Source organism: Heptranchias perlo, chromosome 11, assembly GCF_035084215.1.
Source record: "Heptranchias perlo isolate sHepPer1 chromosome 11, sHepPer1.hap1, whole genome shotgun sequence".
NCBI classification, from domain to species: Eukaryota; Metazoa; Chordata; class Chondrichthyes; order Hexanchiformes; family Hexanchidae; genus Heptranchias; species Heptranchias perlo.
In genome coordinates, this window is record NC_090335.1 from 15,065,522 (window position 1) to 15,090,338 (window position 24,817).

The window sequence follows — 24,817 nt, forward strand, 5'->3', positions numbered from 1 at the left end:
GTGAAAATGAAACAGAGTGACACAGCTCAGCAGAGTGGATAAATAGCTCAAATCATCCATTTATACAGATAACAACAAAGATCCTTCCTTTTTCCTTTGATTCCACTACTGGATAAAGGAGGGCTACATGGAGAAAATGGGGAACAATCAACACTGTTCGCCTCTCCCGGGAGAGTATATGGCTCCGGGTGGGTAGGAAGTGTCTGTAACGTGGCATCACAACTAAATGGGACAGACTGGACGGACCAGTTGGTCTTTTCCTGTCATCATGTTCGTATATCCATATGTTGAAATTCCTTAATTCTATTGGTAAGACATTAATTGTTTGTCTGGTAATTTAACTTTTTTCGTGTTTTTTCTTCAGATTTATAAGGGTCCAGAAACAACATTCCAAGTTTCAAACCTCCAGTTAAACTGTGAATATCGTTTCCGAGTGTGTGCCATTCGCCAGTGCCGAGACATTCAAGGGTTTCATGATCTGATGGGCCCTTACAGTGCTACTGTAATATTATATTCTCAGAGGAATGAAACACCAGCCAGCAACAGCAAAGACACTACAGAAGTCACGACAACAGCACAGACACTAAGTGATGAGCAGTGTGCTGCCCTCATCCTCGCATTGTTCGCTATAGTCTCCATTTTGATTGCTTTCATTGTTCAATACTTTGTCATCAAGTGAGAAAGGTTATTAGTATTTCAATGTCTCTCTGTCATGTATTACTTGTGTTGTAATATCAAATTATTGTGGTTGATTATGCTTTTAAACTGATGGTGGTATCCAATTGTGCATAGAGGCTCTTTGCCAACATCTCTACCATTGTTGCTTCCCTTAATTCTTGCTTGTTAATGAAAGGCTAGCAGTGTAGAGACAGCGTTCCATCAGAGATGTATTGAAAGTAGCAACAATCTCGTACAAGAAGTGACATCTGGGTAAGTCCAATGCCACTTTGCAAAGGATCCTTTTAAGCAGCTTTTCTGAGTGTTGACATGGCATGGTAGAACTAAAGCATTATATCCGAGCTGTTTTTTTTTAAAAAAAAACAAGCTTTATGTTGAGGGATCATGTGAAAATGTGCAGATGCAAGGAAGAGTAAATTGATGCACTTTAGTGCAGTCTATTAAATATACTGCAATAACAGAAATTGGGGGTATTAAATTCTGTGTAGCAAGTCAGGTAAAATGCATAACAGTTGCAACAAGAACAGTGAACCCAAACTGTGAAACTTAGAATCTTTAGTAGTTATGCAATTCCTACCTCTTCTAAAATGTAGCCTAAAAAATGAAGAGGGCCACTTTGGACTAAATTGCCAGTAAGCACGAGAGACTATGGTTGTGTGGATAAAAACTATTCAAAATGTGATACAATTGAATATTCCAGTGCCGGGGTCTTTGCACCACTTAGAGAAACTAAAATGACCACATTTTTCAAACTTCCATAATTAATGTAATACTATTCTACACATGAGTTATAATGGATCTTTTTATTCACTGCTTCACAAATTATATCTCAGGCACTTTTTAATTTTAGCAGCTTTCTTTAGCAAAGAAATGATTCACATTTGAAAATCATTTCAACTTAAGTACATATTAAATATAACAATTCCTTCACAGGCCTGCACGAGGCGAAAGCCTAATCCATAAATGAGCGACACTTTTATATTTAAAAAAACACTAATACCGAAAATCTCAAGAACAGCATACACTATGTTTTGCAAGTGTCTCTAAGAAGAAAATATTTGCTGCACTGCATTGCTGATTTATATTTTAGAAAATTGCATGCCAACAGTGTTGTATTTGAGTACTTTGCAATTGAGGTCAGCCACAGATATCCCCTGGAGCTATGCTCCATTGGATGGGGGCCTGTTATTAGTCCTGTTCAAGTATACTTTCTAGCACCTTAAAAATGTCTCCTTAATTGCACATTATCTCTGAATAGATACTGTTGATGAAGATCTGGATTTGTTAGAATATCACTTGTCCTTCGATTACTATTGTTTTACTCATATACTTAGTGCAATCCATTCTAATGATTTTTTTTTGTTGAAGTTAGTCTCTTATTTATTATAATTATAGTCATAAAATACTAGATCACTAACACTTTCAGTAGTTCACCACGTTGTCAGTTATATTGCGCTGCAAATCACGTTTTATGTGCCATATTATTTGAAGAAGGGAATGGATTATGTGAAAGCTGATAAATACACGCAACCCTTGTATAAAGTGACCTTTTCTGCATTGTGAGGTACGTTTACGTTTCCCTTTTCGTTTTTAAGTTGTGATGTTGCATTCCAGTGTTGGCAAGTGTCACCCAAAGAAATTATACTGTGCATCTCAAGTTGGATGACTGCAAACACTTGAGTGTTTTGTGACTGATCGTTTCCCCTGGCCCCCATCTGCTGAAATATTTATGGATTTTTTTTAAAAACAGGCATGTTTGACGACCAGAAAAAAAGTGTAAGCAAATTGGGAGAGGCACCACTTGTCTTTCTAAGCTTCCCCTGGCTCTATTTTAAACCAGTCGGGAATCAAATGTCCTTAACATGTAACCCGTTTAAAACTACAGCCTTAATTACATTTGATGTACTTTGCTTAAATTGTTTGCTTCAGTGAGATTTTTTTCCCCATAAACCCACAAACAAAAGTGGTAGCTGATTTCTGTCATCCCACTGCTTTTTAAAAAAAGATAGCAGTTGCACGCTAGAAATCAGTGACCACTTTTGAAGTATTTTGGCCAGCTGGGTTCTGTAAGAGGGTGTATGTATGTTTGATTTTTGATGGCTCTATTTCATTGCCAGTGTGGGCTCAATTTTAAAACAGCCTCCTGAATTTGTTGTTGTTGAAAAGCTGGAAGAGTTTATTTTGACAGTCAAATTCAAATCCATTCCTATTTTTGATAGTTGTATTTGATCAGTCATTTATAAACGTAATTGTATTTTCCATAATCTCTCATTGCAGTTTTCTGTATTGAGGGGCAGTGGTTTTTAAATGTAACTAAGCTTCACAGTTACCTCATTGATTGTACATTCCAAAAACTATTGAAACTTTTGGAAGCGTTCCAAATATACAACATATCACTTGTATTATGTCAGACTTAGTACTGATGATGTAAAGCTGCCATAACATGTATAAACTCTTAAATATGTATCTAAATCCAAACTGTAACTCAATAGGTAATACATAAAACAAAATCCATGCACAATAAACAATGTATGATTCTTTGCACTACCTACTGTTTCCTTGATAACTTGGCCATTGACCAAGGAATGAAATGCTTATATATTTGCTTCAACCTGAGTTCATTAAATGCTCCTGCTTAATTTTGAGCTGCTCATTTACAGGAATTATGCTGGATATTCATCATTGGTCAGGTCTCTCTAGTTCTCTCTAAGGAAGATTTGAGGCTTTCAAAATGACTATTCTTACAAGTACTTATAATCAACAAGCAATAAGCATAAATTTTTTTGATTTAAAGAAACACATATATCCTCTTGTCAACTATATACATCCAGGCAGTTGAGGACCGACTCATCTTTCGAGATGACATAGGACCTTTCAGATCAAGCTAATCACAATGATTGATCCCAAAATCTGATGAACCCACCCCCACCCAAAGTGTGATTAAGCAATTACAAGCCATTGTAGGTTTTCCCTTAGAGTAATAAAGCCTGAAGTGTTTGCAAGTGTTGAGTGGATGATCCTATATGGCCTCCTCCTGAGGTCCCGACCATCATTGATGCCTGTGTCCAACAATTCGGTTCACTCCGTGTGACATTAAGAACCGGCTGTGTGCACTGGACACAGCAAAGGCTATGGGCTCTGACAACATCCTATTTGAAGACCTGTGCACCAGAGCTAGCTGCTCCCCTAGCCAAACTGTTCCAGTACAGCTATGACACTGGCATCTACCTGAAACTGGAAGATTGCCCAAGTATATTGTACCCACCAAAGAACAGGATAAATCTAACCCAGCCAATTACTGCCCTATCAGCCTCTTCCTAATCATCGGTAAAGTGAGGGAATGAGTCACCAGTAGTGCCAACCAGTGATATCTACTCACCAATAAACTGCTCACTAACGGTTTATATCTGCCAGACCACTTGGCTCCAGACTCACCACAGCCTTGATCCTGACATGGACGCAAGTGCTGAATACCAGTGGACAGAATAGCACCAAGGAGGCCTAGCAAAACTGAAGTTAATTGGGGTCAAAGGAATAACCCTCCAGTGGCTGGAGTCATTCCTAATGCAAAGGAAAATGATTGTGGTTGTCGCATTCTAGTCATCCCTGACCCAGGATATCACTTCAGGAGTTTCTCAGGGAGGCATCATCAGCCTACCTTCAATTGTTTCAGTAATGACCTTCTCTCTGTTAGAAGGTCAGAAGTGGGGTTGTTCGCTGATGGTTCCACACTGCTCAGTGCCATTCTCAACTCCTCCAATAATGAAGCAGCCCATGCGAGCCTACAGTGGGACCTGGATGACATCCAGAATTGGGCTGACATGTGGTGCAAATGTTACCTGCCACTTAAGTGCCAGGTTGCAATCATCTCGAACAAGAGGAAGCCAGCCATTCGGAATGTCCCCCACCATCCTGCATGTTGGGGGTCACCATTGACCAGAAGTTAAAATGGATCAGCCATATCAAACACTGTGGCTATAAAAACAAAGCAGAGGTCAGGTATTCTGAAAAGAGTGGTTCACCTCCTGACCCCTCAAAGCTTCTCCGCCATCTACAAGGCTCAAATAAGAAATACTCACCACTTGCCTAGAAAGGTGCAGCTGCAACACTCAAGAAGCTCAACACCATCCAGTACCAAGCAGTTTGCTTGATCGGTGCTGTCACCAGGTTTAATAGCTAACCTCACCATTAACTGTGGGTGAAGTAAGTACTATTTATAGGATACACTGCAGCAACTCACTAAGGTTACTTTGAGAGCACCTCCCTCCCTGCAGCCTCTATCACCAAGAAGGACAGGAGCAGCAATGTCATGGGAACACCATCACCTCCAAGTCACACCCCATGCTGACTTGGACATCGATCAGTGTTTCTTGGGCACTCAGTCAATATCCTGGAATTCCCCACCTAATACCATTGTGGGAGCACCATAACCACACAGACTGTAGTGGTTCAAGGAGAAGACCCACCACCGCATTCTCATGGCAACCAGGAATGTGCAATACATGTGGCTTTGCCATCATCACCAACATCCCAAGAACAAATAAAAGAGAAATACAAATAAATATTTGCAATAACATGAGTTTGTTCTGTGCAGCTATCACCTATGCCTTTCCCACCCGTGACAAATGCCCCTCTAGCTTAGTGGGTTGCCGACTCAAAAGGTAAAATAATATAAGGATATTTGTTCAATTAGAGTCCAAGTGAAAAATAAGTGAGCACGGTGGTACAGTTTATAGATGAAGAACGATTCTATTATGGGACCTCTACCAAGGTGCCCCTCAAATTAATCAAGAGTCAGTCGTGGTTCAGTGGTAGCACTCTTGCCTCTGAATCAGAAGGTCATGTGTTCAAGTCCCACTCCAGAGACTTGAGCGTATAATCTAAGCTGAGACTTTGGTACAGTACTGAGGGAGTGCTGCACTGTCGGAGGTGCCATCTTTCGGATGAGGCATTAAACCGAGGTCCCTTCTGCCCCTTCAGGTGTACGTAAAAGATCCCATTGCACTATTTGAAGAAGAGCAGAGCAGTTCCCACTGGTGTCCTGGCCGATATTTATCCCTCAACCAACATCACTAAAACAAATTGATGATCTGGTCATTATCTCATTGACATTTGTAGGACCTTGCTGTGTGCAAATTGGCCGCCACGTTTCCTACATTACAACAGTGACTACACTTCAAAAGTATTTAATTGGTTATAAAGCACTTTGGGTCATCCTGAGGTCATGAAAGGTGCTGTGTGAAATGCATGTCCTTTCTTATTGGTTTCATGAATAGAATTATCCACTCATTACCAAGCAAGAGTTTTCAGTGTGGTTGGCAGACCAGCTGTGTTGTGAAAGAATATGTCGACACAAATATATACCAGAGATATTCAGTAATTCCCCTTCATGGACAGCTTTCTAGAGATGAGCCTCTTGGCATATGTCAGCAAAGGAGCAAACAAATGTATTTAATATTCCAAGACCACAAGCCAATAATGCTGATTTAAATGAGAAATCTTTACACCTTCCCTCTTACCCAGGGAATCTTTAAAAATTCAGTAGGGAACCAAGAACACCTGATGATGCCAACCTTGGAGAGCACAGGTTTTCTGTTCAAACCCTCATTTGATTAGCCTTCCAGCTACAGCATATCGTGTCTAAAATGAATGGCCATTTTTGGTACATGACAGTGGATATTGAAAAAGAAAGGTTATGGTCCAAGAGAATCTGTCCTCATTGATGGATATGGTTCAGCATTTTGAACAAAAAAACGTACTATTAGGCAGAGATTTGCATTAGGAAGTCATGATTGGCAGATTTATCTAATTTCTTGAATATTTACAAAATTTGTAATCTGGTTCCTTTACATATCTCCCTATTGAGAATTTGCATAATAAGTGGAGCACCCCATATTAGAGCAGCCTGTCAAACTAGATCTTTCACTAGAAACAAAAACAGTAAATGCGGGAAATACACAGCAAATCAGTCAGCATCTGTAAAGAGAAAAGTCAGATTAAAGTTTCGGGTAGGATTATACCAAACCTGTTAACCTGTCTTTTTACAGCATTTGGCTAATCTGTGTATTTCTAATATTTCTAATCTTTTTTCTTTTTATTTGTACATTTCATTGCAATGTTGGTCCCCCATTTACAATCTTTACTTGGTGTTGCATTAAGTTTGAGCCCATGATTTTTGCAATCCAAAATTTTTAACATGGAAAATAACTATTCTCAGGTCCTGGGTCTCAGAGAGAGAAAGTGACCTTTTATCACTAATCACCCCCATTACATCTGAGAGACTGATCCCAGTTGCAGTAATATCTCTTGAATGTGCTCAATCCCAATGATTGAACATAGGTTTGCATTCTGGAATGGGATAGTGTTACATTTTCCCCATTAAGCTCCTTAAGATCATGTTTATTGTACATAATAATTAACAACTGTTTGAAGAATAAGCTACAGTAACTGCAATACTGTAACTTCACAGATTTCATCCTTAAACATAATGCTATTTGTAGAACAGGGTATACCATTCCCCAGTTTGAACATCTCTCATCCGGATGAGCACAAAATTCACAAAAGAGGTTCTGTAAATATTTTAGGAATAGGAAAAGACCATTGAACCCAACTAGCCTGTTCCTAGATCAACCTCATCTTTGGCTTCTCATCATATCCCTCAATCACTACTCTCTAAAACAGACCCATCGCGTTGCCTCTTGAATCCCCTCATACTCTTCCATTTAGGTTATTCTGCAACTCTATTACCTTTTGGGTGAAACGGCCCACCTGACTTCCCTTTTTATTCCTAACTTCCTATTTTTAACTGATAATCGAATCCTTCGCCATGATGGACAAATCGCCTGGACCAGCCTTGTTAATCCCCCTTTGTAATCTTGAGAATTTCAAGTCGTGTTTTTTACATTTTCTATATTTATAATGGCAATCGTAAACTGAATCGTGTTCATTATAGCAACTAAACTAAATCAGATCAGTCAATGCAAACAACCTGCAAAACTGTTCTCATCGATTGGAGTGCTCAATTCAAAGAATGTTTGGTGATGCAAAGGTTCATTTTCCACACAATTTAATTTGAAAACAAAATTGTTAGTTTATAAGAATAGTGTACAGGGAACTGGGTTGTGCAGTGGGTTAAACACTGGCCTTTCATCTCTGGGACCCAGCTTCAAATCCAACCCAGACGAGTGGCAAGGAAGTCTCTGTCAGCTGGCTGTGAGGGTCCTACAGTAAATGAGTTTGCACAATTTCCATCCAGTTGCTGATAGGCATAGGACATAGGCTTACAGCACAAAACTGTTCCAAATTCAGTCAGACAGGCGTCAGAAATAGAACAAATGCTTTTTCCAAGGTTGGGGCTGAGGCTAGTTGTTGGGATAGAGTGGAGGGAGCTTTGCTCTGCATCTGGCTGTGCTATACCTGCTCAGGGAGTGCTTGAAGCCAACCCTGGGTGTTCCATTCTCCGGCACCAACAGCACAAAAAAATGAGAGTCTAGATTTGGCTTGTTGCTCCATAGACATGAACTGTCTGGCACAGCAGCACATCTGTTGCTCAATTAACAACACTTTTCACAAAGGATATGCTGATAAAACTTGATGAAGGGTGGGAGGAGGCTCGTGAGGAGCATAGAACAGTTGGGCCGAATAGCCTGTTTCTGTGCTGTAAATACTTTGTAATTCTATGTAACCAAGTTTGGTTCCCATGTAAAGGAGCAAGTTCTGTGACCATCTGTGATGAATGCTGATAGAGCTTTAAATGTACCTAGAGTGCCTCATACTGAGGGGATCACTGTCGTTTAGAACTTGGCAAAAGATGGCAACCCAAGCAGTTAATAAACTTGGCCAGTGCCACCCTCAGCTCAGCTGTGCCAAGCTCTTCTGCTGCTCTCTATAGCAAAACTGTCATTTACTGGCATTGCTCCTTTCACTTGCTGTTTGAATCTGAGGCTGGGGGGGCAAGCAAAAAAATCAATAAAATGCTAATCTTAAGAAAACAAAATGTGCTTGCACACCATGTATAATGGTTGAATCGTTTCCAACAACAAATGCTAGTACAAGAACATTAAATTTGTTTTTATTTTTTAAAATGCAAACAAAGTTGATCTGGGAGATTTTAGTGGAAAAACAGTCAAACTATCAGCACCATGAGCAGCCCCGATGAAAAGGGCAAATAGGATGCACAGCTTGAGAGACAGTGCATAATAGTGATAATCAGTTTGTGAAAAGCACTGGTCTGCTCCATCTTATGTATTGAGTTGTATTTAAGATCTTCAAGCAAATAGATAAACTAGATCCTAGAATGATCAACATTAACTCAAGCTCTGAGCCAAGCGAACATGGATCCAACCTAAGATGAGAAACGGTGAATATGCATAGAAATGTGAAATCAATACTTTGATATTACAAAGAGGAAGAGGCATCTCTTGAAAATACACATTCAGCTTCATAAATATCTTCCAAAGTAAAATATTTAGGCTGTAAATTGAATAAAATAATATTTATTTCAGCCCATTGGTTTAAACCTTCAGTTACAAATCAAGTTAAAAAGGTATAATTGATGTCTCTGAGAGCAGATTTTCTCTGCAGTTCACTGGTGAGTTTTGCAGATCAGACCGTTACCATCAGAATTCTTCTGTTACATCCGTCTGATTATAAATTATGTCCAAATGAGATTGTTTGAGGTAAGGCAGAGAATGTTTGTCTCTTTCTGTCTGAGATATTAATATAAATCTAACTTTGATAAAGAAACATAAATCAGGCCATTAACTTATTCCCAATTCTCCATTTGCGATAAACACCAGGGTAGAATTTCCTATTTGGGCACAGTTGGGAAATTGCACCCAAAATGCGCCCGAAATTGGGCTGGTTAGGTTACAGTTCAAGTTTCCACTAAAATGCATAATCACAAACGTAAAATCTTCCATGAACCAGTGCAATCGGGTGGTGTATTAGAACGTAATCGTATTTTTTTTCTTTCCATTAAAAAAATATTAATTGATGTATTTAAGAGTGGTAACCTGCTGCAGTTTTAGTAATACAGCTAAAAATGGGTTTATCACAAAAAATAAGCATTTTAATATGTTCAGTCCTCCACCTGTGAGTAACCTGATTTAATATCACTGAAAATTGCTTTTAAAACTATACTGAACCATTCACTAGTTTCATTGGTGTACACCAGATAGTATCTTATTAAATTACACATTTTTGGATATGTAAAAACTTGTAAAACGTGCCAACTAGTGCCTGTTGGCCTAAGAAAACTAGTGCAATTTGAAGAGCCTTCCCAAACCAGCGCAATCGGCAGAAACGCTCCGTGTCGACCTGGGGGCACGGCCAGTTTTGTGGGCGGTGCCTGATCCTGGCGACTTGAATCCTAAAACAGCGAGGAAACCCCAACATTAAGTGATTTGGGGTCTAACTCAGTCACATTTAAAATTCCCGGATCTTTTGTGCTTGTTCTGCCATTTCTGCACAGATTGCGCTGATGTTACTGGCGTAAATGAGCGGAAACTCAACCTCCAGGTGTGTGATCATATTTGGCATCTCCATCTAACAAAGTCTGAGGCAGCTATAGCCACTCACAAACCCTTTGATTATAGGCGACCCCAGTCTGCTGTAAATACTCCTTAAATGTCTTTTCCTTTCTTGCTCACCTAGTCAGCATAATTTTTTTAAATAGTCTACGAAATATATAAAATGTCCATTTATGCACTGTGTGCAAAGCTTTACATATGTTCAGATCCACTACAGGATCCCGCTGTAATGAAGACTGCACCAGAACAATCAAAGCATCATGTGGAGCCTGTTTTAAGATGTGGGGGCGATAGTGAACCTAGGTCCCTAGTATAGTTAACATTTTCTAATTTCAACGTAATTTAAAAGGGGTAACTAAGCTAAGGCAAGTCATGGCAGCAGACCTCGCACCCGTGATATGCCCCTCCTGCAAGATGTGGGAAGTCATGGGCACAACCAGTGTCCCTGCCGACCATGTGTGCAGGAAGTGTGTCCACCTGCAGCTACTGACCGATCGTATCTCGGGGCTGGAGCTGCGGGTGGATTCACTGTGGAGCATCCGCGATGCAGAGAAACTCGTGGATAGCACGTTTAGCGAGTTGGTCACACCACAGGTAAAGGGTGTACAGGCAGGAAGTGAATGGGTGACCACCAGGCAGAGTAAGAGGTGCAGGTACGTAGTGCAGGGGTCCCCTGTGGCCATCCCCCTCTCAAACAGGTATACCGTTTTGGATGCTGTTGGGGGAGATGGCTCACCAGGGGAAGGTGACAGCGGCCAGGTTCATGGCACCGTGGCTGGCTCTGCTGCACAGGAGGGCATGTTGCCTCCCTGGTGCAAGGGTCAGGGATGTCTCGGAGCGGCTGCAGGACATTCTGGAGGGGGAGGGTGAACAGCCAGTTGTCGTGGTGCATATAGGTACCAACGATATAGGTAAAAAACAGGATGAGGTCCTACAAGCTGAATTTAGGGAGTTAGAAGTTAAACTAAAAAGTAGGACCTCAAAGGTAGCAATCTCAGGATTGCTACCAGTGCCACGGGCTAGTCAGAGTAGGAATGACAGGATAGCTAGGATGAATACGTGGCTTGAGAGATGGTGCAAGAGGGAGGGATTCAAATTCCTGGGCCATTGGAACCGGTTCTGGGGGAGGTGGGACCAGTACAAATTGGACGGTCTGCATCGGGGCAGGACTGGAACCAATGTCCTAGGGGGAGTGTTTGCTAGTGCTGTTGGGGAGGGTTTAAACTAATGTGGCAGGGGGATGGGAACCGATGCAGGAAGTCAGTGGGAAGTAAAGTGGTGACAGAAACAAAAGGCAGTAAGGGAGAGTGTACAAAACATGACCGGACAGATGGTCTGAGGAAGCAGGGCAAAGACCAAGGGAAGTCTAGATTAAACTGCATTTATTTCAATGCAAGAAGTCTGATGGGCAAGGCAGATGAACTCAGGGCATGGATGGGTACATGGGACTGGGATGTTATAGCTATTACTGAAACATGGCCTAAGGGAGGGGCAGGACTGGCAGCTCAATGTTCCAGGGTACAGATGCTATAGGAAAGATAGAGCAAGAGGTAAGAGAGGAGGGGGAGTTGCGTTCTTGATTAGGGAGAACATCACGGCAGTAGTGAGAGGGGATATAGCCGAGGGTTCGCCCACTGAGTCTATATGGGTAGAACTGAAAAATAAGAAGGGAGAGATCACTTTGATAGGATTGTACTACAGACCCCCAAATAGTCAACGGGAAATTGAGGAGCAAATATGTAAGGAGATTACAGACAGCTGCAAGAAGAATAGGGTGGTAATAGTAGGGGACTTTAACTTTCCAAACATTGACTGGGACAGCCATAGCATTAGGGGCTTGGATGGAGAGAAATTTGTTCAGTGTATTCAGGAGGAATTTCTTATTCAGTATGTGGATGGCCCGACTAGAGAGGGGGCAAAACTTGACCTCCTCTTGGGAAATAAGGAAGGGCAGGTGACAGAAGTGTTAGTGAGGGATCACTTTGGGACCAGTGATCATAATTCCATTAGTTTTAAGATAGCTATGGAGAATGATAGGCCTGGCCCAAAAGTTAAAATTCTAAATTGGGGAAAGGCCAATTTTGATGGTATTAGACAGGAACTTTCAGAAGTTGATTGGGAGAGTCTGTTGGCAGGCAAAGGGACGTCTGGTAAGTGGGAGGCTTTCAAAAGTGTGTTAACCAGGGTTCAGGGTAAGCACATTCCTTATAAAGTGAAGGGCAAGGCTGGTAGAAGTAGGGAACCTTGGATGACTCGGGAGATTGTGGCCCTAGTCAAAAAGAAGAAGGAGGCATATGACATGCATAGGCAGCTGGGATCAAGTGGATCCCTTGAAGAGTATAGAGATTGCCGGAGTAGAGTTAAGAGAGAAATCAGGAGGGCAAAAAGGGGACATGAGATTGCTTTGGCAGATAAGGCAAAGGAGAATCCAAAGAGCTTCTACAAATACATAAAGGGCAAAAGAGTAACTAGGGAGAGAGTAGGGCCTCTTAAGGATCAACAAGGTCATCTATGTGCGGAACCACAAGAGATGGGTGAGATCCTAAATGAATATTTCACATCGGTATTTACGGTTGAGAAAGGCATGGATGTTAGGGAACTTGGGGAAATAAATAGTGATGTCTTGAGGAATGTACATATTACAGAGAGGGAGGTGCTGGAAGTCTTAATGCGCATCAAGGTAGATAAATCTCCGGGACCTGATTAAATATATCCCAGGACGTTATGGGAGGTTAGGGAGGAAATTGCGGGTCCCCTAGCAGAGATATTTGAATCATCGACAGCTACAGGTGAGGTGCCTGAAGATTGGAGGGCAGCAAATGTTGTGCCTTTGTTTAAGAAGGGCGGCAGGGAAAAGCCTGGGAACTACAGACCGGTGAGCCTGACATCTGTAGTGGGTAAGTTGTTAGAGGGTATTCTGAGAGACAGGATCTACAGGCATTTGGAGAGGCAGGGACTGATTAGGAACAGTCAGCATGGTTTTGTGAGTGGAAAATCATGTCTCACGAATTTGATTGAGTTTTTTGAAGGGGTAACCAAGAAGATAGATGAGGGCTGTGCAGTAGACGTGGTCTACATGGACTTTAGCAAAGCCTTTGACAAGGTACCGCATGGTAGGTTGTTACATAAGGTTAAATCTCACGGGATCCAAGGTGAGGTAGCCAATTGGATACAAAATTGGATTGACGACAGAAGACAGAGGGTGGTTGTAGAGGGTTGTTTTTCAAACTGGAGGCCTGTGACCAGCGTTGTGCCTCAGAGATCGGTGCTGGGTGCGCTGTTATTTGTTATTTATATTAATGATTTGGATGAGAATTTAGGAGGCATGGTTAGTAAGTTTGCAGATGACACCAAGATTGGTGGCATTGTGGACAGTGAAGAAGGTTATCTAGGATTGCAACGGGATCTTGATAAATTGGGCCAGTGGGCCAATGAATGGCAGATGGAGTTTAATTTAGATAAATGTGAGGTGATGCATTTTGGTAGATCGAATCGGGCCAGGACCTACTCCGTTAATGGTAGGGCGTTGGGGAGAGTTATAGAACAAAGAGATCTAGGAGTACAGATTCATAGCTCCTTGAAAGTGGAGTCACAGGTGGATAGGGTGGTGAAGAAGGCATTCAGCATGCTTGGTTTCATTGGTCAGAACATTGAATCAAGGAGTTGGGATATCTTCTTGAAGTTGTACAAGACATTAGTAAGGCCACACTTGGAATACTGTGTACAGTTCTGGTCACCCTATTATAGAAAGGATATCATTAAACTAGAAAGAGTGCAGAAAAGATTTACTAGGATGATACCGGGACTTGATGGTTTGACTTATAGGGAGAGGTTGGATAGACTGAGACTTTTTTCCCTGGACAGTAGGAGGTTTAGGGGTGATCTTATAGAAGTCTATAAAATAATGAGGGGCATAGATAAGGTAGATAGTCAAAATCTTTTCCCAAAGGTAGGGGAGTCTATAACGAGGGGGCATAGATTTAATGTGAGAGGGGAGAGATACAAAAGGGTCCAGAGGGGCAATTTTTTCACTCAAAGGGTGGTGAGTGTCTGGAACGAGCTGCCAGAGGCAGTAGTAGAGGCGGGTACAATTTTGTCTTTTAAAAAGCATTTGGACAGTTACATGGGTAAGATGGATATAGAGGGATATGGGCCAAGTGCAGGCAATTGGGACTAGCTTAGTGGTATAAACTGGGCGACATGGACATGTTGGGCCAAAGGGCCTGTTTCCATGTTGTAAACTTCTATGATTCTATGATTCTATATTACACGCCAAATATTCTTTGGTTTAGAGGAGTACTTTAAGTAATGCTGTACGCAAGTAATCACTGATTAAGACATTATAAACAGCAAAGATCCCAAAGAAACAATTTTACATTAATATTTACCAGAAATCTGCATTTAACAGGGATATAGTACGACATGGCAGTTGTCCAGGTGCTGCTGGGGTTATGCAGAGCAGAGATGACACCTGCCAGTCTGCTGGAACGTATGTGATCCTGATAATTGAAAGTTATTGCACGCTCCATCCCACTGCATCTATTGTATTAAAACGTTTTGTTATTGTTATTAAACCTGAAAACCTTCTCGTTGGTTACAATAAATCAGATTTAATATCGTTTGAAAGCAACTTATGGGTTGTAATGAGATACTTTATTTTGATCTTGGACAAATGACAGATTTTAGATTTGTTCCCTATCGATTTAGACCTGCTAACTGTCCGCATGTATTCAAGTACACATTTTTTAGGAAACGACCCAAATAAGCCTATTCTTTTTTCAACAATCAAGCCATCTATTGGCCTTTTCACGTTATCCTTCAATATCTTCTCTACAATGCATCTAGTTGTGTTTGGGATCGATTTCTACTGTCCAATTCAATGACCTTCCCTCGTAAGTTTTCCCAGGGAAATCTTTCGATTCCCTTCCTATAACTAACTGCTTGCTTCTGTGCCCTCCCGAAGGCAATCATTTTTCCTGTGATTAGTTGACTAGGTCTCCAAACAGTACTGAAGATAGACTCTGACTAGTGCCTTATACAGCAACTTTACAACCCCTTTGGTTTGTGCTAATGTAATCCCGTTGTTTATTTTTAAACTACTGATTGTGTCGTAGATTTATCAATTATAACCACCTTAGTGATCAGCACACTGTAACTTTTAATACATACTCTTTATGGTTCCTTACCACCATACTAATTATTTTACATTTGGCCACATTTGGCCACCGACTCCATCTCTTTCCCTGATCACTGTCTGAGGCTGAACCAGACCGTTCGCAACCTTGGCATCCTATTTGATCCTGAGATGAGCTCCTGACCACATATCCGCTCCATCACCAAGTCCGCCTACTTCCACCTCCGTAACATCGCCCGTCTGCACCCTGCCTCAGCTCATCTGCTGCTGAAACCCTCATCCATGCCTTTGTTACCTCTAGACTCGACTATTCCAAAGCGATCCTGACCGGCCTCTCATCTTCCACCCTCCATAAACTTGAGCTCGTCCAAAACTCTGCTGCCTGTATCCTAACTCGCACCAAGTCCTGTTCACCCATCACCCCTGTGTTTGCTGACCTACTTTGGCACCCGGTCTGGGAACAGCTCAATTTTAGAATTCTCATCCTTGTTTTTCCTCCATGGCCTCACCCCTCCCTATCTCTGTAAACTCCTCCAGCCTGCAACCCTCCGAGATCTCTGCGCTCCTCCAATTCTTCTCTCTTGCGCATCCCCGATTTTAATCGCTCCATCATTGGCAGCTGTGCCTTCAGCTGCTTAGACCCTAAGCTTTGGAATTCCCACTCTAAACCTCTCCACCTCTCCATCTTTCTCTACTCCTTTAAGATGCAACTTAAAACCCACTTCTTTGACCAAGCTTTTGCTCACCTGTCCTAAAATCTCCTTATGTGACTCGGTGTCAAATTTTGTTTGAAAATCAAAGCGCCTTGGGACGTTTTACTACATTAAAGGTGCTACATAAATGCAAGTTATTGTTAATTGCATCTCGCACCAATTGGCCCAGTTACCTAAAAGATCTCAAATTCCTTCTGAATCTGGTTGCATTTTTCCCAATTATTTGTCCTGCCACCTATTTTAGTGTCATCTGTAAAACTAGAGATTTAGCTTAGTATACCCTCGTATGACTCCTTAATATCTATTAAAAATACCCAGAATTCTAAATAGGCGCCCGATTACCCTGTTTGTAGCCTCTTTCCAGTCTCAATAGATCCCTTTTATAGCTCCTTTTCCCCCTGCCCCCTTTTCCCTGCGTCTGTACCTGTTTAAAAGCTGCTCATCTCAAAAATCTTCCTGTTCTGTTGAAAGGTCATCGACCTGAAACCTTAACTCTGTTTCTCTCTCCACAGATATTGTCTGACCTGCTGAGTGTTTCCAGCATTTTCTGTTTTTATTTCAGTTTTTTTTTTTGGGGGGGGGGGTCAGATTAAAGCACTTTTGATTTTATTTCGAAAGAACTGGGGCCGTAGTCAACCTTTAAGCCGCAGGCTTTGGAAAACGTTCTGAGAGTTTCATAAGTTTGCAGTTGTATTTCAATAAAACTTACCACTCGGTCAACTCTGCGGAAGAGGAAAAACATCCTTCCAATTTTTGTTTGGTACCTGCGTTCAGACGTTTCATGCTCCTTTCAAAGTCTCTGCTCCCTTCAGATTTCTTTCTCTTTGCCTTTAATCGACTTAATTACATATTTATTGAACAAAGTCAAGCTCCAATTGTCTTTTTATCATTAATAATAATATTTTATTTTCATCCAGGACCGGTGATGAACCAATCTGATATTTTGATCAAGGAAAGATGTAACTGCCACCTGTGTAGAGAGAATCGTGTTGACTGAGTGAACGTTCAGATGAGTTCCTCTGTGGGATTCCAGCCAAGTAACTGCCAGGTAAGTTCCACGCTCCCTTTCCGGTGAGTCTTCCTATAGGGTATTGGGGCTCTGGTGTATTTAATGAGTTCAGTCAGGAGGAAGGTGGTCAATTTTAGCTCTGCAGATGAATCGGTCCCTCCCTCTCTCTCCACAACCCACTCCAGGAAGCCTGTGAGGAGACCTTTGGAGGCGAACCATCATTGTGCTGTGCCTTCGGCTCAGAGCGAGATGGGACTTGTGTGAAAGTTTGCTGCGGGCTCGATCCGGACACACGGGAGGAATTGATACCTTCAAAGGGACTTGGTTCTCGTTCCGTCTGGGGACTCGATACTTTGCCAGTGAACCCAAGCAATATCTGAGCAAGGGGCTACTTCCATTAAAGGTTCGTAGAGTGACTTCAATCGCAGCAACTCCTTATTGTGACACAGACTTCTGGTTTTAACCTCAACCATCGTCAATCCGAAGAATTGGGGCGGTGCTGAGAGATACTTTAATTCTCCAGGTTGTCCACACGGTTTGTATATCTGAATGGACCGATATCCTCTGCAGGATGGAGAATATTTCCAGTAATGATACTTTGCCGCCGCCTTTTCGTTGTGATAACGAGTCCTGTCCACTCTTCCCTGTCCCCATCTTGATCCCAGTGACAATCGTCTGTATCGCCCTGTTCATCATCGGGGTCACTGGCAACACGTTGACTATCCTGATCATAAGAAGGTGCAAGGACATGAAGACCACCACCAACCTTTACCTGTCCAACATGGCGGTGTCGGACCTGCTGATCTTCTTCTGCCTGCCTTTCGACCTGTACCGCCTGTGGAAGTTCAAGCCCTGGCTCTTTGGGAACTTCTTGTGCAAGTTTTACCAGTACATCAACGAAGGCTGCAGCTACGCCACCATCCTGCACATCACAGCCCTGAGCATCGAGAGGTACCTGGCCATCTGCTTCCCTCTCAAAACCAAGGTGCTCATCACCAAGCGAAGAGTAAAGTGTGTTATCGCCTTGCTGTGGGCTCTAGCCCTGCTGTCTGCTGGACCCTTCTTCTTCCTGGTAAGAGTGGAATATGACATGTGCACACACTCCGAATACGCCGTCAGCTCAGGGATCTTAGACATCATGATCTGGGTCTCGACCATCTACTTCTTCTTCCCCATGTTCTGCCTCACTTTCCTCTATGGCTTCATAGGAAGGAAACTGTGGAAAAGCAAGGACAAGATCAAGGGTCCGAATGCTGCAAACAGGGAGAAATATCACAAGCAGACAGTCAAGATCTTGGGTAAGTCTATTCATGCCCATTGGTTAAATAAGAAGCAATAACATGCTTAGAGCTCACACGTAATATGCACCCAGGTGAGGAGAATAGCCACCGCCGTACGCCCCCACCCCCAACTTCGAAACAGACCTCACCTAGTTCAGTACAGTCTGGTTTCCAGTATCTTTTCTTGGGTTGGCCTCACACCGTGACTCCAAAGTGTAATTCGAAGGTGCCAAATTTAAAATTACACAGTAGATTTAGACTGACCAAGTTTCAAATAAATTCAACTTACCTCCACACACAAAAACAAAATATTTTCTGTACAATCATTCTGTTTAATAAATAATTATCCTGTTTCACATCAAGCTCTACAACCAATTAAGATGTAAAGTTGGGTTGTTGTGTTGATTTGAATTTTGCTCAGTTTTAAATTACACAATATCACGGGGTGAAACAGTCCTGTTATTCTCGGTCTCCTGCAAGTTTTGTTGCTGCTACTTTATTTCAAAATCTTTTGACTTGGCTGCTGCAGGAAAATCACTTATTGAAAACAATGCAAATCGACACAGAGCTGTGGGGTGGGATTGTAACTCGGATAGGAACAGAAAAATCTGTATAAAATCCCAGAGCTTGTAATGACCACAAAGTCCAGTGAGCGATAGAAAAGGACAGTGAATTTGTCACGTTTATCCTGGTTATTCGTTACTCTATTTTTTTTGCCCGTGAGAAGCTTTTTCAATCGAGACATCTATCATTTTATCTGAATAAACCTGTATTAGGAACACAATTCCTATCTGTTGAAAAGTTTAATTTGTTCACATTATCAGAAATATGTTCTTAATGCTTTTTTTCTACACGTATTGTTTGTTTTGTTTCCTGGACTGCAAACACTGTATTGCAACAGATGTCTCTTTTAAAAAAAGCTTTACATTGTCAAGCTATTGAATGAACCACAAAAGCCGTGCATTGGGCATAATTGAGTTAGTCTTGTAACTTTTATTTACACATTGAGAGTTGCTGCATGCTTTGTTTGTCGTCAGTAATCCCCACGTTTATTTATAGGGGTGTCATATATCTGGGCCGATTCTAAAGAAGGAATCCCACAATAAACAGAATTGTGCTGGACTAATGGTCGTTTCCCTTCTATCTTCTCAGTTGTGGTTGTCTTGGCGTTTGTTGTCTGCTGGTTGCCTTTCCACGTTGGCCGAAAAGTTTTCTCCAACAACTCGAAGAGTGGTGGCGTCGATATGTTCCATTTCAGTCAGTATTTCAACCTCGTCTGCATGCTCCTGTTCTACCTCAGCGCCTCCATCAACCCCATCCTCTACAACCTCATGTCCAAAAAATATAGAACGGCTGCCCACAAACTGCTGTTCACTCGCCAGGCCCGTCCATGGTCCTTCTCCAGCACCAGGGATACCAGGGATGACACTTTAGGTTGTACAGAGACGAGCACCAGCGTCTGAAATAACCAAGGCAGACAATGGTAGAATTATCTATTGGATAAACAGGGAATGAAAGGGAGGGGAGAGGAACTCTAAAACATGTTACGTTTCTAGAAATAGACACTGTGCTTTTCTGAGTTCTGTGTAAATGTTTATATTGTGTTTTGTGGTTCGTTCTATCAGCAATGTGCAAATTTGCTCTACGCTATTGAAATGTGGGTTTTCTAACTTTTGAACAATTGCTAAGCTGCTTTGGTCTAAATTGGGTTGCAATCTGCTGTTGCTTGAGTCTATAGGAAGGTGTGAAGAAATTCAAGAAGGACCAAGCATGTGAAAAGTAGTGATTTTGTCAGATGCAGCAATCCATGCTTACCAGAAAGAATCCCATTCAATAAAGTTTATAATAGTATCAATCACTCACTACACAATGCTGTTGTCAAGTTGTGCCATCCAATGTACGCTCACAGCTGAAAGGGGCAGAAGGAAATGATGTGACAAATGCACCTTTAATAGTATCATGCTGCAGTTATATGTGAGAATGGTGCCAGTCTCAAGGTGATTGGCTGTTGCTAAGCCGGTGTGTTCCAGTCGTTCGTGGCAGCCACCAGTTACTTCCCTTGAGTTTTGGCATGTCTCAGCTCAACATCTGAGCTAAACACTAAACACAGGAAACAACTGTGATGTTCCATCAGTCTCATTTCACACTATTGGATGTAACATGGAGCATTAGGGGAGTCCTTGGGTCACTCGCTCTCCATTAATCCATGCAGTAGGTATGAAAGGAAAGGGTTAAAGTGGGGAGTGTTCAATATACTGTACACAATGTTCAGTGTGTAATCCTTGGTTCAGCTCCATTAGGGTAGTGGAAATGTGGAATTATCCCTCCCCCAAATGCTGGGGTTCAATTGAAATTTTCAATACTGAGATCGACAGATTTTTATTAGGTAAGGGTAACAAGGGATATAGATCAAAGGCAGGTAAATGGAGTGGAAGTACAGATCAGCCATGAATGGCGGAACAGGCTCGAGGGACTGAATGGCCTCCTCTTGTTCCTATATTTCTTTCAACAAATGCTGGAGTGCTTAAAATCTGTTGCTAAGGAATATCAATTCAATTTTGAGTTTGAGCCTAGCAGAAAAGCAAGAGATTGGTCCAGGTGGGATTTGAGCAGAGTCCATCTGTATTTTGTGTCTCGTTATTTCTTCGAGGATATCTATCTATTCCTCAGTGGTGCAGTCGGGGGTCAATTAAATCCCTGCTAACCATGATGATTATTGGGGGAGGGGGTGAGTTCATAGAATCATAGAATGATTGCAACACAGAAGGAGGCCATTCGGCCCATCAAGCCTGTGCCGGCTCTTTGTAAGAGCAATCCAGTTAGTCTCATTCCCCTGCTCTTTCCCCGTAGCCCTGCTAATTTTTCCCTCAACTATGTATCAAATTCCTTTTTGAATAATGCGAATGAATCTGCTTCCACCATCCTCTCAGGAAGCGTAATCCAGATCAAAACTACTCGGTGTGTAAAACAGTTTTTCATGTCGCCTTTGGTTCTTTTACCAATCATCTTAAATCTGTGTTCTCTGGTTCTCAACTCTTCCACCAATGGGAACAGTTTCTCGTAATTTACATTATCTAAACCCTTCATGATTTTGAACACTTCTATCAAATCTCCTCTTAACCTTCCCTGCTCGAAGGAGAACAATCCCAACTTCTCCAGTCTATCTACAAAATTGAATTGCCTCATCCCTGCAATCATTCTAGTAAATCTTTTCTGCACCCTCTCTCAGGCATGCACATCCTTCCTAAAGTGCGGTGCCCAGAATTGAACACAATACTCCAGCTGTGACCGGACCAGTGTTTTATAAAGGTTCAACATAACTTCCTTGCTTTTGTACTCTATGTCTCTATTTATAAAACCCAGTATCCCATATGCTTTTTTAGCCGCTTTCTCAACCTGCCCTGCCACCTTCAAAGATTTGTGCACATATACCCCCAGGTCTCTCTGTTCCTGCACCCACTTTAGAATTGTACCATTTAATTTATATTGCCTCTCCTCATTATTCCTGCCAAAATGTATCACTTCGCACTTCTCTGTGTTAAATCTCATCTGCCTGTGTCCACCCCTTTGACCAGCCTGTCTATGTCCTCTTAAAGTCTTTCACTATCCTCCCCACTGTTTACTATGAAATTGTGCCCTGTACACCCAAGTCCAAGTCATTAATATATATCAAAACAAAACAATGGTCCTAGTACCGACCCTTGGGGAGCACCACTGTACACCTTCCTCCAGTCCGAAAAACCACCGTTCGTCAGTACTGTCTACTTCCTGTCACTTAGCCAATTTTGTATCCATGCTGCCACTGCCCCTTTTATTCCATGGGCTTCAATTTTGCTGACAAGTCTATTATGTGGCACTTTATCAAATGCCTTTTGAACGTCCATATACACATCAACCGCATTGCCCTCATCAACCCTCCCTGTTACCTCATCAAAAAACTCTATCAAGTTGGTTAAACACGATTTGCCTTTAACAAATCCGTGCTGGCTTTCCTTTATTAATCCACACTTATCCAAGTGACTATTAATTTTGTCCCGGATTATCGTTTCTGAAAGTTTCCCCACCACCGATATTAAACTGACTGGCCTGTAGTTGCCAGGTTTATCCTTGCACCCTTTTTTGAACAAGGATGTAACATTTGAAATCCTCCAGTCCTCTGGCACCACCTCCATTTCTAAGGAGGATTGAAAGATTATGACCAGCACCTCTGCAATTTCCACCCCTACTTCCCTTAGCAACCTATGATGGATCCCATCCGGACGGGGTGAATTATCTACTTTAAGTACAGCTAGCCTTTCTAGTACCTCCTCTTTATCAATTTTTAGCCCATCCAGTATCTCAACTACCTCCTCTTTTACTTTGACTTCGGCAGCATCTTCTACCTTGGTAAAGACAGATGCAAAGTACTCATTTAGTACCTTAGCTATGCCCTCTGCCTCCATGAGTAGGTCTCCTTTTTGGTTCCTAATCGGCCCCACCCACCTTCTTACTATCCGTTTACTATTTATATGCCTATTGAAGACCTTTGGATTCCCTTTTATGTTGGCCGCCAGTCTATTCTCATACTCTCTCTTTGCCCCTCTTATTTCCTTTTTCACTTCTCCTCTGAACTTTCTATATTCAGCCTGGTTCTCACTTGTATTATCAATCTGACATCTATCATATGCCCCTTTTTCTGCTTCATCTTACTCTCTATCTCTTTTGTCATCCACGGAGCTCTGGCTTTGGTTGCCCTACCTTTCCCCCTCATGGGAATGTACCTAGTCTGTACCTGAACCATCTCCTCTTTAAAGGTCGCTCATTGCTCGATTACAGTTTTGCCTGCCAATCTTTGATTCCAATTTACCCGGGCCAGATCCGTTCTCAACCCAATGAAATTGGCTCTCCTCCAATTAAGTATTTTTATTCTAGATTGCTCCTTGTCCTTTTCCGTAACTAATCTAAACCTTATGATACTATGATCACAGTTCCCTAAATGTTCCCCATTGACACTTGCTCCACTTCGTTCCCCAGAACCAGATCCAACAATGCCTCCTTCCTCGTTGGGCCGAAAACATACTGATCAAGAAAGTTTTCCTGAACACAGTTCAGAAACTCCTCCCCCTCTTTAACCTTTATACTATTACTATCCCAGTCTATATTAAGATAGTTGAAGTCCCCCATTATCACTACTCTATAGTTCTTGCACCTTTCTGTAATTTCCCTGCAAATTTGCTCCTCTACATCCTTCCCACTAGTTGGTGGCCTATAGAATACACCCAGTCATGTAATGGCACCTCTATTGTTTCTTAACTCTAACCAAATAGATTCTGTCCTTGACCCCTCAAGGACATACTCTCTCTCCAGCACTGCAATATTCTCCTTAATCAATACTGCTAACCCCCCCCGCCCCCACCCTCCTTTCTTCCCTTCCCTATCTTTCCTGAACACCCTGTATCCAGGAATATTTAGTACCCAATCCTGCCCTATTTTGAGCCAGGTCTCTGTTATCGCCACAACATCATATTCCCATGTGGCTGTTTGTGCCTGCTGCTCACCAAACTTATTTACCATGCTTCGTGCATTTACACACATGCACCCTAAACCTATCTTAGACCTTCTGTATTCTCTCTTAGTCTGATCCCATCTAATACTGTACTATTTCTTACTCTAGTGCTATATGTCTCTCCCAATCCTTTGTGCACCTTGTTTCTCCTTTCTAATGCTACATCCTGGTGCTCATCCCCCTGCCACATTAGTTTAAACTCTCCCCCACAGCACTAGTGAACCTCCCCTCCAGGACATTGGTCCCAGCTCTGTTGAGGTGCAACCCATCCATCTTGAACAGGTCCCTCCTGCCCCAGAACTGGTCCCAATGCCCCAAGAATCTGAAGCCCTCCCTCTTGCACCATGTCTCTAGCCACGCATTAACCTGCCTTATCTTCCTATTTCTGTACTCACTAGCATGTGGCACTGGGAGTAATTCAGAGATTACGACCTTTAAGGTCCTGCTTTTTAACTTCCTTCGCTGTTCCCCATCCCCCCACAGAATGTTCTGCACCCTCGCCATGATGTCCTTTACCCTGGCACCAGGGAGGCAACACACCATGTGGGACCCACATCGGTGCTCACAGAAACGCCTGTCTGCCCCCTGACTATCAAATCGCCTATGACTACTGCATTTCTACACTTCACTGTGCCCCCCGTGCAGTCCTTTGCCCCATGTTGCCATGCGCAGGACTGCACTCCTTCGAGGTGTTGTCACCCTCACTGGTATTCAATGCTGAATACCATGTTTGAGAGTGCCACACACCCAGAAGATTCCTGCACCGCCTGCCTCTTCCTACCCTTTTGGATGGCCACCCACTTTCTATCCCGAACTCTCTGTGGCTGCGGGGTGACCACCTCCTCGAACGTACGATCCAGGAAACCTTCAGCCTCCCTTATGCTCTGCAGTGACTCCAGCCACCACTCAAGCTCAGAAACTCTCAGCT

General features: G+C 42.4%; 2 protein-coding genes across 3 annotated transcripts in view; both read left to right on the forward strand.

Moving 5' to 3' along the window:
- fndc3a (fibronectin type III domain containing 3A) overlaps positions 1 to 3,304 on the forward strand; it is a 228,175-nt gene extending 224,871 nt beyond the window's left edge. Inside the window, exon 26 of one of the 2 annotated variants that reach the window (XM_067992587.1) lies at positions 365 to 3,304. In XM_067992587.1, the coding sequence (XP_067848688.1) occupies positions 365 to 679 (315 nt within the window). In that variant the 3' untranslated portion in view covers positions 680 to 3,304. The remainder of the gene's footprint in view (positions 1 to 364) is intronic. The other variant, XM_067992589.1, reaches the window with a different exon arrangement.
- A 14,331-nt stretch (positions 3,305 to 17,635) lies between these two features.
- LOC137326895 (motilin receptor-like) lies at positions 17,636 to 19,807 on the forward strand. The gene is made up of 2 exons (XM_067992278.1): positions 17,636 to 18,362; positions 19,497 to 19,807. Exons 1-2 carry the CDS (start codon positions 17,636 to 17,638, stop codon positions 19,805 to 19,807), a joined length of 1,038 nt encoding a protein of 345 aa, XP_067848379.1.
- The last annotated feature ends 5,010 nt before the right edge of the window (positions 19,808 to 24,817 follow it).